Source organism: Clupea harengus, chromosome 24, assembly GCF_900700415.2.
Source record: "Clupea harengus chromosome 24, Ch_v2.0.2, whole genome shotgun sequence".
Taxonomy (NCBI): domain Eukaryota; kingdom Metazoa; phylum Chordata; class Actinopteri; order Clupeiformes; family Clupeidae; genus Clupea; species Clupea harengus.
Window position 1 is genome coordinate 4,632,850 of NC_045175.1, and position 12,500 is coordinate 4,645,349.

At 43.4% G+C, this 12,500-nt stretch overlaps 1 protein-coding gene across 2 annotated transcripts in view; it reads left to right on the forward strand.

The window, feature by feature from the left end:
• The window catches only part of cfap58 (cilia and flagella associated protein 58), a 117,793-nt gene that overhangs the window by 25,752 nt on the left and 79,541 nt on the right, over window positions 1-12,500 (forward strand). For both annotated transcript variants that reach the window (XM_031562556.2, XM_042703457.1), the window contains exons 10-11: window positions 4,803-4,964; window positions 7,542-7,688. In XM_031562556.2, coding sequence (XP_031418416.1) covers window positions 4,803-4,964; window positions 7,542-7,688 — 309 coding nt within the window. The remainder of the gene's footprint in view (window positions 1-4,802; window positions 4,965-7,541; window positions 7,689-12,500) is intronic.

The window sequence follows — 12,500 nt, forward strand, 5'->3', positions numbered from 1 at the left end:
TTTCTCACCTCTTCTCTCCCTCTCCTTTTTCTCTCCTCTCTCTCTCCTCTCCTTTGCACTTCTCTCTTAATCTCTCCTGGTTTCTCAATTCTCCACTCCTCCCCACTTCCCCTTTGCCTTTCCTCTCCTCTTTTCTCCTCTCTTAGGCTTTTTTTTCTCCTCTGTTCTGCTTATCTTTCCTTGATTTCTTCTCTCTTCACTTTCTCTCCTTCTTCTTGCTCTGCTCCTCCTGCTGTCCTACTTTTAACTCCGCCGTTCTGCCGGCTTACTAGCACGTCCTCGTAGATTACATGCCGATCCACCGTGTGGCGGCGGTGAGACTCCTGCAGCTCGCTGTGGTGGGATTAGCCGCTGCACGTCAAAGCAAACAAAGCCCTTTTAATGTGAAGACATGAGAAAAACACGAGAGAAGAAAGCAGGAAATTTCACCCAACTCCTTGATATCTCTCTCTTTCTCTCTCTCTCTCTCTATCTCAATCTATCTATCTCTATTTCTCACTCTCAATAATTCTATGACTGCTCAAGCACATATTGTTCTTCTTAAGTTTCATTATTATTATTCATTTTATTATTGTTAAGCTTTGTTAACTAATGGTAGCCTTTCTTCTCTGTCTGTTAAAAAAACCCAAATAATTACAAACAAGTGTTTCAAACAAATGCTCTGGTGCGTAGCTTTTATAGTGAATGATGCGTATGATGTATTAGCACTCAAATACGCTAATCAAACCATGTAGCCCATCGGTTCCCAAACTGGGGTACGCGTACCCCCAGGGGTTCAGGGGGTACGCGGGGAGAAAATGTCCGCGATAACGGAAAACGGACGGAATTGACAAAATGTACCCTTTGAAACAGATTTGCAACTTTCAGACGGAAACATCATTTTGTGCTTCAAAATCGCCCAAATTCCCCTGTAATTAGCCCAGCAAGGCTGTATTTCTTTCTATTAAACACAACAACGATGAACAAGCATTAATTAAAAAACAAAACCACTGAGAATATGTCACGTCTGTGCTGAACTCCGCTCCGGCCACGCCCCCTTGTTCAACGGTTGACCTCCGCTACAGCCTGTCAAATTAATTTGCTCATCTTCCCAATCGCCTTCAAATAATGTTTTTTTAGTCTTCTGTTCTGTTGATGGCTGGCAAACAAGGTTTGGGTCACTTGCGGCACATATTATTCACTCATTTTAAGCCATCAATCTACCTCAGGATGAACAAAATGAGCCAAAATGGAGTGAAAACGAAAACTTTTTTTTTTTAAGGGCGGGGGGGGGGGGGGGGGGGGGGTACGTAGCTGGAGATTGAATGTCTGAAGGGGTACGGGACTGTAAAAAGGGAACCACTGATGTAGCCTATCTGCTCTGCTACTCAGATAGCCTACCTGAGATAGTAAGTCAAACTTTTTTTCTCCCTCTAAAGTGATGCACACCCTGCACATTCAGAATAGTGAACACAGCATGTCATGAAACTATATGAGATGCTACTCTAGCCTACAAGAGGCAGCCAGCTATATCATACCAAAGCCACTCATTATAAATGTGTGCTAAGTTCTTTTACTTTTTTCTGTTCATTTTAGATTCGTTCCATAGTGTGTCATTTCAGGATGCAATGTAATTGCATCTTCTATACATTATAATTTGATCCATTGTGTCCATTTAGACTACAACATTTTTGTAAAAACATGCCTTTTCTTACAATTATATAAACCACAATCACATTATAAAATATAAAAAATGTGAAGCCATGTCAAACCTGGCAGGCCTCAGAGTCCTTCGGGTTAAACACTTTAAAGGCAGGCTGCCATGGCTGCCACTTGAGCGGATAGCACGAGGCACGTCATTCCACCACCGAGGTACCACTAATTAAAAGACATTTGACTGCCATCTCTTGCTGTGGACAGAAAGCAAAGACAGCAGCCGTTCTTCAGGGGAATGCAGTTGTAGAGCTCTTCCTAGACCTCGGTAAGGTGCATTGCACACAACGAGTGGAGATCATCAACTCATTTTGAACACCGCCTGATTAATGTTTATAGCAGTGTGTGTAGTCTGCCTATATGTGCCAGAATAACCCCCAAAAACAATGTTGCTGAATAATGTAGTCAATTCATTTTCCATGGAGCAGCAGGCATCGGTGTGTTGGCAGACTAGCGGGATTGAGAAGGTCACCGAGTTGGTCGAGCAGCAGAGCAGTATGAGCTTCAGAGAGTAGGAGAATGGCAGAGAAACAATATGACGCATATCAAACATCACTGATGCAAAAACTCAGCATGACCAGTGAAAGAGAGCGAGAGAGATCGAGAAAAAAAAATAGAGAAAAATATAGCCGCAAGCGACGATCATTGGAGTTGGAGCAGAATCACGGAATGGTGGAATTAGAAGGGGTTCAGTGGCTTCAAAGGGAGAAATAAGAGGTGGAATTTTTGGAGAAAATGTGACAAAAATGTTGTCAAATAGACCACAGAATGTAAACACTGTCGAGTAAATGGCTCTTGACGTACAGCAATGTATTTGTAAAAGTGCCCTCTATTTACAGAACTTTGTAGTATCACTTTGAGCACCATTATAATGAGCTGAGACACTTGGCTTCAATGGGCAATTATGAATGAGCCTATTACATTTCATGAAATTTGATTGCCCATTGATAGCCATTTTTGTTGAGCAAGTCGATTGATACTTCATGACATGATAGCATAAGTTGCTAAGTCAAACCAGAAAGGAATTTTAATCTTGAGATACTGCAGTGTTTTAGTTATAGCGCCCTCTATGAATGAAATGGCACAATTTGATGTGCTTCCAAAGAATGTGGTGGCGATTAAGTGTACTTTTACATCAGAAGATATTAGTCATAGAGTCAATAGGGGCCACACGTTAAAGTTGGACGAGTCGGGCGATCAGCCTAGTTCGTTTTACTTTTCACTAGCAACTTTTTTGAAGTTAGAGGGAAAGTTTGCTGGGGGTAAAAGGTGCATTAGATACGGGAGCTTTCAAGGAATCAGATTTTAGTTTGAACCCATGCGGTTCTTGAGATACGAGCCAAAACGTAAACATGCTTTTTATAACGCCCCTTGGACCCCTAATAACTAGAGATGCATTTTCGCAGGAATATGCAAATGTGCTTGTGTCGTGGCATGAGAGGTCCCTGATTTTTCTTACTCTATGCAAGCTACATGGATGTGAGTGCGTCCTCGTATGCAAGAATGGTTTGGCACTTCTACCCCCTGTTAGACAAGGCGCGGGGGAGACTGCCTCGCTTTGTACTTAACATACTTGCATGAGCCTTGTGTTTACAACTGTGTCGCAAGAAACACAGCAGCAATCCGTTCAGCAAAGGTCCAAGTTCAGCATGAACCTATAAGTAACATAGATAATAATTATTTCAAAGAACATGTTTGCATACGCGCGGTAGAGAGCTGGGTCAGAGTTGTTTAGAAAGACAATTGCTCTGTTGACATAAATGGAACAATTTTTTCCCTAGTATATGGTCAATGTCAATGCAACTATATCGGTTTTATTAATTAACTATTATTTATAGTTCATAAATCCTAGTTTAGTCAAACAAGTATTTGTATTTATTTATTAGTTATTAGGCATTTCCCTCTTTAATAGCATGGGCTGTTTCTAAACAGATTTGAGCCTAAAATGTCGATTTAAGCCTTAAACTGTTAAGGTTTTATTTGTATTCACTTTATGTATATAATCGTATTGCTCATAACCATTATCTCGGTTAACTATAGGCAGAGTTCATGGTAAACTGGTAAACTCAGGCTCTGAGCTGTTTGTAGAAATGCAAATGTTTTTTATTAGCTGGCGTAATGAAACAATTTGATATGATATAATAATGATGATGACGTTAGGTCACATTTTTGCCACCTCCGTACATGTCAAGTTAACGTGATTGAAAATTGACAGGTGTGTCAGAGTTGGAGCCGTGTCGATATCTCCAAAGCACTAGCGGATCGGGTTCCAGCATCTGGGGGAACACAATTACAGCTTCCAATTTTTGTACCCCATGAAAAAGAAAAAGAAAAAAATGAAACTCTGTAAAATGTAGGTTGAGACTTTATAATGAGCATTTGTGTAGAAGTGGAGACAGCATGCACTGTAGTTATTTTTTTATTAGAGGATGGGTGTGTGTGTGTGTGTGTGTGTGTGTGTGCAGATGATTCCACTGGGTGGGCCCAGCCTAGCCCACCTGTAGACACGCCTCCGCCTTCTAGTCACAAAGGGAAGAGAACATGTTGCTCAGTTCTTTTTTGAAAGTCATTTATTTATTTATTTGTTTTTTGTTATGCCAATTATTTAATGACTAAGCTCAAACAGTAGTTTGGTAAACAAGAGCGCTAGCATTCAAAGGAACACATTTCAAAAGGAGCATCCATGATTTGATGTCAATCAAATTATTTGTTAGTTGTCATCTTGAGTATGTTGCCAGGCACTTGAGTCAAATGTTTACAGAATGTGAAATGTTATCCTTGGGTATATTTCTGGAATCTTTTTTGACATTTTTATTTTAGAAGCTCTTTTCTGTAATTGTCTGTTTGCTCAGTTAACTTATTGATGGGCATGTTTGTATGTAGTTATTATTTTATATGTATTTCAAACGTTTTTAAATTTAATTTAATCATTATTAAAGCATTTTGTGTTCGTGTAGATTTGTATATTTGTAGACAGCATGCAGGTTCATAGTGTGTAGTGAGAAATTTGTTCAAATGATGTGGTTTTCAGAATTAAAATTCTCTATCTCTCTCTCTCTCTCTCTCTCTCTCTCTCTCTCTCTCTGTCTCTTTCTTTTCCACCCCAACAGGTGTTGCAGCACATGGAAGACATTAAAGTGCGCGAGATGCAGATCTTCGATTACAAGAAGAAGATAGCGGAGGCCGAGACCAAGCTCAAGCAACAGCAGAACCTCTACGAGGCTGTGAGGTCGGACCGGAACCTGTACAGCAAGAACCTCATTGAAGCCCAGGTGCGATCCTTGATGCTACACACCCCCATACACATGCAATACACATCCTCATTCACACACACACACACACACACACACACACACACACACACACACACACACACACACACAGGTGAAAAACAAAAAACACACACACACACCTGCACATACACATGCATATTAACAATCCAGCATTTCTCAGACATTCGAGTGCCAAATCAAATGGGTTTTAGCCAGAAAACTGCGTACTCACAGAAGACAAAGCACACACAGGTGTCTCTGGCACCTCTCATTGGCTGGCCGTGCACGTGTGGCGGTTGAACGTTTTTAATTGTGTTTTTTAAAATGCACAACGGGGTGATGGAGACCACGAGAACGAGTTGGAGTGTTTCACTGGGCCTCGAGATGCTGCCAGACACGCACGCACACACACACACACACACACACACGCACACACGCACACACGCACACACGCACACACGCACACACAGACACACGCACACACTCACACACATACTCACACACACACTCACACACACTCACGCACTCACACGCACTAACGCAGTCACGCACACACGCACACACACACTCACGCACACACACACACACACACACACACACACACACACGCTCACACGCACACACACACTCACGCACACATGCACTCACGCACGCACACACACACCCACGCATACACACACACACACATACACACACACAATGCCTCATGGATTTTAATAAACCCTTAATATGGGGCCATGTGAACTCTGCATGTCCTCCCACTAAAGAAGAAAGGAAGGGGACAGAAAGAAAGAAAGATAGAGAGACAGGGAGAGATGGAAGGAAGAGCTGACAATAGAGAGAGAGAGTATGAGAGGCAGCAAGACTCTGAGGATAGGAGAACAGAGCAAGAGAGAGGAGACAAAGAGAGAGAGAGAGAGGAGACAAAGAGAGAGAGAGAGAGATGAGACAAAGAGTGAAAGGAGACTGATGTGTTGAAATGACCAGACAATCTCAAATTTAATTTAAAGTTTATTTTAATACATTTATTTCAATTTCCAGATAAAACAATCAACCAGTTAGCATTACAGACATAACAGAAAACTGAAAGTCTAAGAGTCAAGACATCTTCCTTAGAGCGGAGATGTCTTCCTAATAGCAGAGAGCAAGAGAAGCAGAAGCTAAGTGTGAACATGACATAATTTTGGCATGATCTCCCACTCTACCAATCAGAGGGCAGACTGACCCAAAACAGCCTGAAACACCTTCATTCAGCAGTCTGATAGGCCATCACTAGCAACAATCGTCATGTCAGTATGACATATTGGACTAACTTAAATACATCAATAAATAGACATATTAATCAAACACACCATGAACTTAACATACTGGGTTACACCACAAACGAGTCTCTGTGGTCGTTCAGCGTTCACCGCCACTCAGCAATGTCATTACGACCCAAAGAGAGAACAGGGTTTATTTGAGGACAGAAGCTTCAGGGGACATGTTCATATACCCTTAGTCATTAACCTACTGCCCCTAAATATGAGGGATATTAGTAGCCTGCAGTCAGTCTCATTAGAGTGGATACAGATGACCTGTATGAAGCTAAACAAAGACTGACAAATTCACACCTGCCAGGTATGTACTCTTATAGGCCAATTCATAGTCCAGACGACAAGTAGTGCTCACCAACAAGACGATTGATAGACATCTGTGACAGATGCTGTGGTGCTGTAGGCTTTCATAGTCCTGGCCCCAGAGAGAAAATGTCGTAATAGAACAATCTGTAGTTTTTTTTTATGACAACTTGTAAGTAAACCCAGCCACACACCGTGACCACTGCAACACACCAGAACGTAGAAGTTTGACTTGCCCATCCAGTCAGAGTGCACGATGGCGTCTGTGCCCTTTTGTGTTTTTTTTTTTATGTACGCTCTGCAACACCGTAGCAGACACAAATGTATTGAAATGTATTGACACAAGTTTGTCGAGCAACATGTGTTGGATGGACTACGAACTGGCATTCATTCTTTCTTTCCTGTTTTTAGTCAGGCAAGTTTCTGTATTGTACTTGTTGTTCTTAGGCCTTCCGTCTTAATCACATAGACAGAGTCAGAGAGAAAGAATGGCAGAGAGGGACAGAGAGAGGAGGGGAAAAAAGTTGAATTTTAGGATAAAAGCTATAAAGACAGGGAATGACATATTATGTGGGGGGTGTATAAGAAAAGGACAGCCGCACATTCTTTATTCCTTTTCTTCCAGCGAAGGCCTTTTCATCACTCGCTCGTACCTGACATTGCTCTACGTGTCAGACGCGTAGCACTGATGGCTGACCTTGCCCAGTTACAGGATAACTTTGTGATTGTGCGATAGTGAAAGATGATGATTCTTCTATTTCTCTCTCTCTCTCTCTCTCTCTCTCTCTCTCTCTCTCTCTCACTCTCTCGTTATAGCATCACTCACTTTTTGTGTTCATATGTGTGCATGTGTATATGATATGCGTGTGTTTGCTAATATGTGTGCTTGTGTGTGTGTGCTTGTGTGTGTGTGTGTGTGTGTGTGTGTGTGTGTGTGTGTGTGTGTGTGCGGCTATAGGACGAGATCACAGAGATGAAGAGGAAGCTGAAGATCATGAACCACCAGATCGACCAGCTGAAGGAGGAGATCAACAGCAAAGAGTCCGCGCTGGTGAAGGAGCACCTGGAGTTCCAGCGTGTGGAGAAGGAGAAGGAGGTTCTCAAGGTACCGCTCTTCGCCCTAACTCTCTCTTTCTCTTTCTCTCTCTCTCTCTCTCTCTCTCTCTCTCTCACACACACACACACACACACACACACACACACACACACACACACACACACACACACACACACACACACACATACACACACAGACACAGACACACCAAACCGTAACTAACTTGGTCTTTCTCTCAGTTCAACTCATTTTAATTCAAAGTGTCTTTATTGGCGTGACGGTTCACAGGAAGTGTTGCCAATGCAGCACACTCGCTCTCTCTCTCTTTCTTTTACTTTCCTTCCTTGCCGTCTGTCACTACTTCTCTTTTTCTTTTCCTCTCTGTTGTTTCCTTGTTTTTGTTTTGGCATAATTCAAATTCAAATTTAACAGGGCCTCGCTGGCCTTTAAACCTCAGTTCAGGCCCTGTTTTTATATCTCTCTCGGTGATCCTTTCCCCTTTTGTCTTTCTCACTGAGTTTTTATCCATCCATCTATCTCTCTGTTCCCCCTCTCTTCTTTTCTTCACTCTGCTTTCCCATTTCCAGCGTTTCTCCATCCAGCATGGATCACAGTCTTTCATCATACGTATGTTTACATATATACATATATATAATGTATAGTCCTCTGGTCAGTATAGAAAAATCAATTCCAACAGGATGAACAGGACCCCAACACTCTTTTAAAGTGATTTGTGTTGCCGTTTCATGGCTTCCGCTCAGAACAAACATGCTGACTTAAAGTTACACCGAATTTCCGTCGGAGGACTTGTATAATACATATGTGGAAGAGAGCTCCAGTGTTGGGCCCTATTTTCCCATCTTGCTGGGGACGGGTACAGCGTTCTTTTCTCTAGGCAGCCGCATGTGGCCGCATACGCTCTCTCCTCTTTGGGAACAATTTAAACCGCTGGCGCTCATGAAAAAAAAAACACTCTAAAGACACTCTGAGGACCCTCTGAAAGAAATAACACTTGACAGAACGTTCACAAAACCTTTATTTCTCAGCCTCTGTAGCAGATAGACACATGAAATAAAAACATTTGAGAGCTTAAACATTTGGCTTTAACTGAACATTATTGTTCATTAACAATATTCAATAGACAAAAAAAAAATGAACTGTAAAAAAAAGGTGTCATTGCAAGAGCATAGATGGACACTGTAATAAAAAATAAAAAAAAACATCATCAAGTCATCTTGTACTGTAAGTGAAACGGAAGTGTCAACGGATGTGCTTGCCAAAGCGCTAAATCTGTCCAGCTTCATTGCACTGTCTGCAGCCACAGACGGAGGCGGTGACACAGGCATCAGTGCCACTCTTTGACAGCACACACTCTCCCTGCAGATCCTTCTCCTTCTCTAAGAGGAGTTCTCTCAGTCATGCTCAGATGTGGCTCCCTCGGGTACCGTCGGAGGAGGAGGAGGAGGAGCACTCCTTACTGTCGCCGGGGTAACAAGTTCCTGTGCCAGGTCCTCCAGACACTTTCTGTAGCCACTCTTTGTAGCCACTCTCTGTAGCCACTCTTTGTAGCCACTCTCTGTAGCCACTCTTGTACTTGGCTGTGAATATTTTCTTCCTCCACCGGAATCCCTTTCTGTTTGCAACAATAGTGCCACAGGCATCCAATTCATGGCTCTTGGTGTCCTAGAAAAGCTCCAACCCTTCATAGAAGTTTGTCCATGAAAATGGACGGATTAGACCCATAGTAGGGTCTGGTTAGATCCATGACGACACGGTGAGCAGCACCCATCTCCTGTTTCCCCTCACGCCCTGTGGTGGACGTGGATGTTTGTGACCTAGCCAGTGGGGCTCTCTGTCATGACCCACACCTTGACCTTGACCTTGACCTTGACCCCCCATTGTGTTGGTTTGAGAGGCAGATACTGACAGGAGGCGAGAGTTCCCTTGAATTTCACCATCATCTCATCTTGTCACCTCATAGAGGGAGTGAAATTGAATGGGGAGGTAGTTGAGAGCCCATCATAGTTAAGAAAACTGAATTTAGAAAAACGCCCGTAAATCGGCAGGCAGGCAAACCCTGCTTTGCAGCGATATTCGATCTTGCGGCGTGGGTGACTGTTGCCCATTTTCCAGTCATCTTGGAATCCGACAAACTCGCCTAAATCCTCCTCCTCCTCCTCCTCAACTATGTCTCTCATCCACTGAGCCTTGGCTAGCGGGTCATCAGCCACATCATAATCTGGGCATGAAATGGAATCTTTTAATTCATTTTTGATCTCGTCCTCAAGGTAACTGCACTACTCTGCATCAGTGTCGCTCCCCTCACTCAGGTCATCAGCCATTGTCACTATCTGAAGCTTCAGAAACTTCAGAAACTTTTTTGCGGTCTATTTCTCATAATTTAGGGGGTCCAGGCACTGGGCTTTGTAAAGCACCTTGAGACAATTTTTTTTTTTGGGCGCTATATAAATAAAATTGAATTGAATTGAATTGAATTGAATAATGCATTTGTATTTCAGTACATCACAATGCATTTCATCAGTCACGGAAATGGAAAACAATGACATAATCTAAAACGCATTCACATGCCATCCAGCTCTAAAGTGACAAGCCTGCAAATGCCCAATCTTGATGGGTTAATGCAGTGATGAATAGTCTTCCTGTAGACACTCTCTCTCTCTCACACACACACACACACACACACACACACACACACACACACACAGACATGCACGCATGTCCCCGCACCCTAAATGGATACAACCATCCAGTGATATCAAGACTGAGGTCAGTGTGTTATACGACAGGACATGGCTCTAGTAGGAGATGAAATGTGTGCGTTCCATGGAATCATGAGAAAGTAATGAAATATGGAGGACTACAGAGGATCCTTTAGCCTTGCGTTGTCAGCCGTCAAAGCGGCCCCCTTATTACCAGTAAACACCTTTCATTTTCAAAGAGCCTTGCTATGTAAAATGACCTTCATCATGCTGGAGTTCAAACAAACCCAATTAAATACGAACATTTTTCCAACGAAAAGAAAAAGAAAAGAAAAAAAGATAAAAGAACAATTGCAGACAGATATTCTTTGTGAATGCACCTCTTTTTGCTGTGCTTTTAGTTTCTTTTCTTTTTTTTTCAATATTAATACCCCGTGCCTTTTAGATCCAACATCAAGACATGAAAGGCCTCAATGAATATGCATCATTATTTTTTATCATCATTACTGTTTTAATCACCAACGACCTTGTCTGGACTCCATGGACAGCATGCTCTCAGTCAGAGAGAGTGAGGGATGGAGAGATGGAGGGATGGAGAGATGGACGGAGAGATGGACGGAGAGAGCGAGCAGGGGAGAACAGACACAGAGAGGTTGTGACGAAGCAAATGAAGTGGGAGGGAAATTGAGTAAGAGGGAAAGAGACAGACAGACAGACAGATAGACAGACAGACAGACACGGGGGAGACAGAGAGGAGACAATCAACAAAGAAGCAAAAAAAGAGAGACAGACAGAAGATAAGAGAGACAGCAAGAGAGAGACAGTGTGCGTCATAGAGGGAGGGAGAGGGCGAGAGAGATAGACGAGTGAAGTGAAGCCTGCTTAAAAACCCTAAGGTGCTGCCGGCTGCCCAGCCTTGCTCTCTGGTGTTTGTGTGTGTGTGTGTGTGTGTGTGTGTGTGTGTGTGTGTGTGTGTGTGTGTGTGTGTGTGTGTGTGTGTGTGTGTGGAGGAGGGGCCTAGGCCGAGGAGTGCCACTAACCTGAACAGATGGATCAGAGGTGGGGGCGGAGGGGGTGGGGTGGTGGGTTCCGGAAGCTTCCATTGAGCGAGCAGTCCTGATGTTCACGGCTAGCTGACTTAACCACTGGGGTGGCGGGGGTATGGTGGGCACGGGATGGCTAGGTGGGGAAGGGGTGAGGGGTGAGGGAGTCCTGGTACATACTGTGGTCTTCCATGCTGGACAAACAACAGTGGACCTCCAGAGGGCTGTACCGTGTCTGTGTTTAAGTGATGGAAGAATGGGCAGATCGATGAATATTTTTGTAGCTTGTAAAAAAGCTACAAGAGGGAGCAGTGAAACAACAATATCTTCAAAGCATTCCTTTGTGTGTCTGACGTACAAATCTAAAAGACCCCAAATGGCAAATTAGGACACAGATGAATCAACAAAATGCTGCTTTTGAATGAAATAATATTAGTCCATTCTCTCATTAGTGTTATTTATGTGTCATGTGTCATAGTGCCATTATTGCTATCGCTGGGCATCACTTTCAGGGCAATTGTGTGAGCGATAGAAACACTGACGGAATCCGTCAAATTCTAATGGTATCATATCAAAACACGAAGGGTATTTTTGATAGGGTTTCGTTATTGTTGGTCTGGTCAGTATGAATGCTCATATCGCTAAAGTTACAGATATCGTTACAGGTTTTGTTGGCAGTGTGGACGGGCCTTAAGTAGTGCCTTACGTTTTCACACAATGGCTAATAAATAAAAGAATGGATAACTAAACAGTTAGAGGACATTTCTCTGTTCTCCTGCGCTCTGTTGTCTGAAGCAGGTCATGGCAACCGCCGTTTGGCGCCGAGCGCTCATCCTGGCCGGCTGAGCGGCTTACCCAGCATGCACCGCCAGGCGCTGTCTGGTGCCCCCCCTGCGTTTTTTCCGGCAAGCGCGATGCCTGTCGGTGTCACCCCTGCACTATCACTGCACACGACCGGCTGATTTGAGAGAGAGCCTGCGGAGGGAGCAGAAACAGGGAGGCAGGGAAGCAGAATTAGAGAGCGAGAGAAAGAGGAAGTGAAAGAGGGAGGGAGAGAGAGAGAGAGAGAGAAAGAAAGAGATGTGTTACAGGGGATG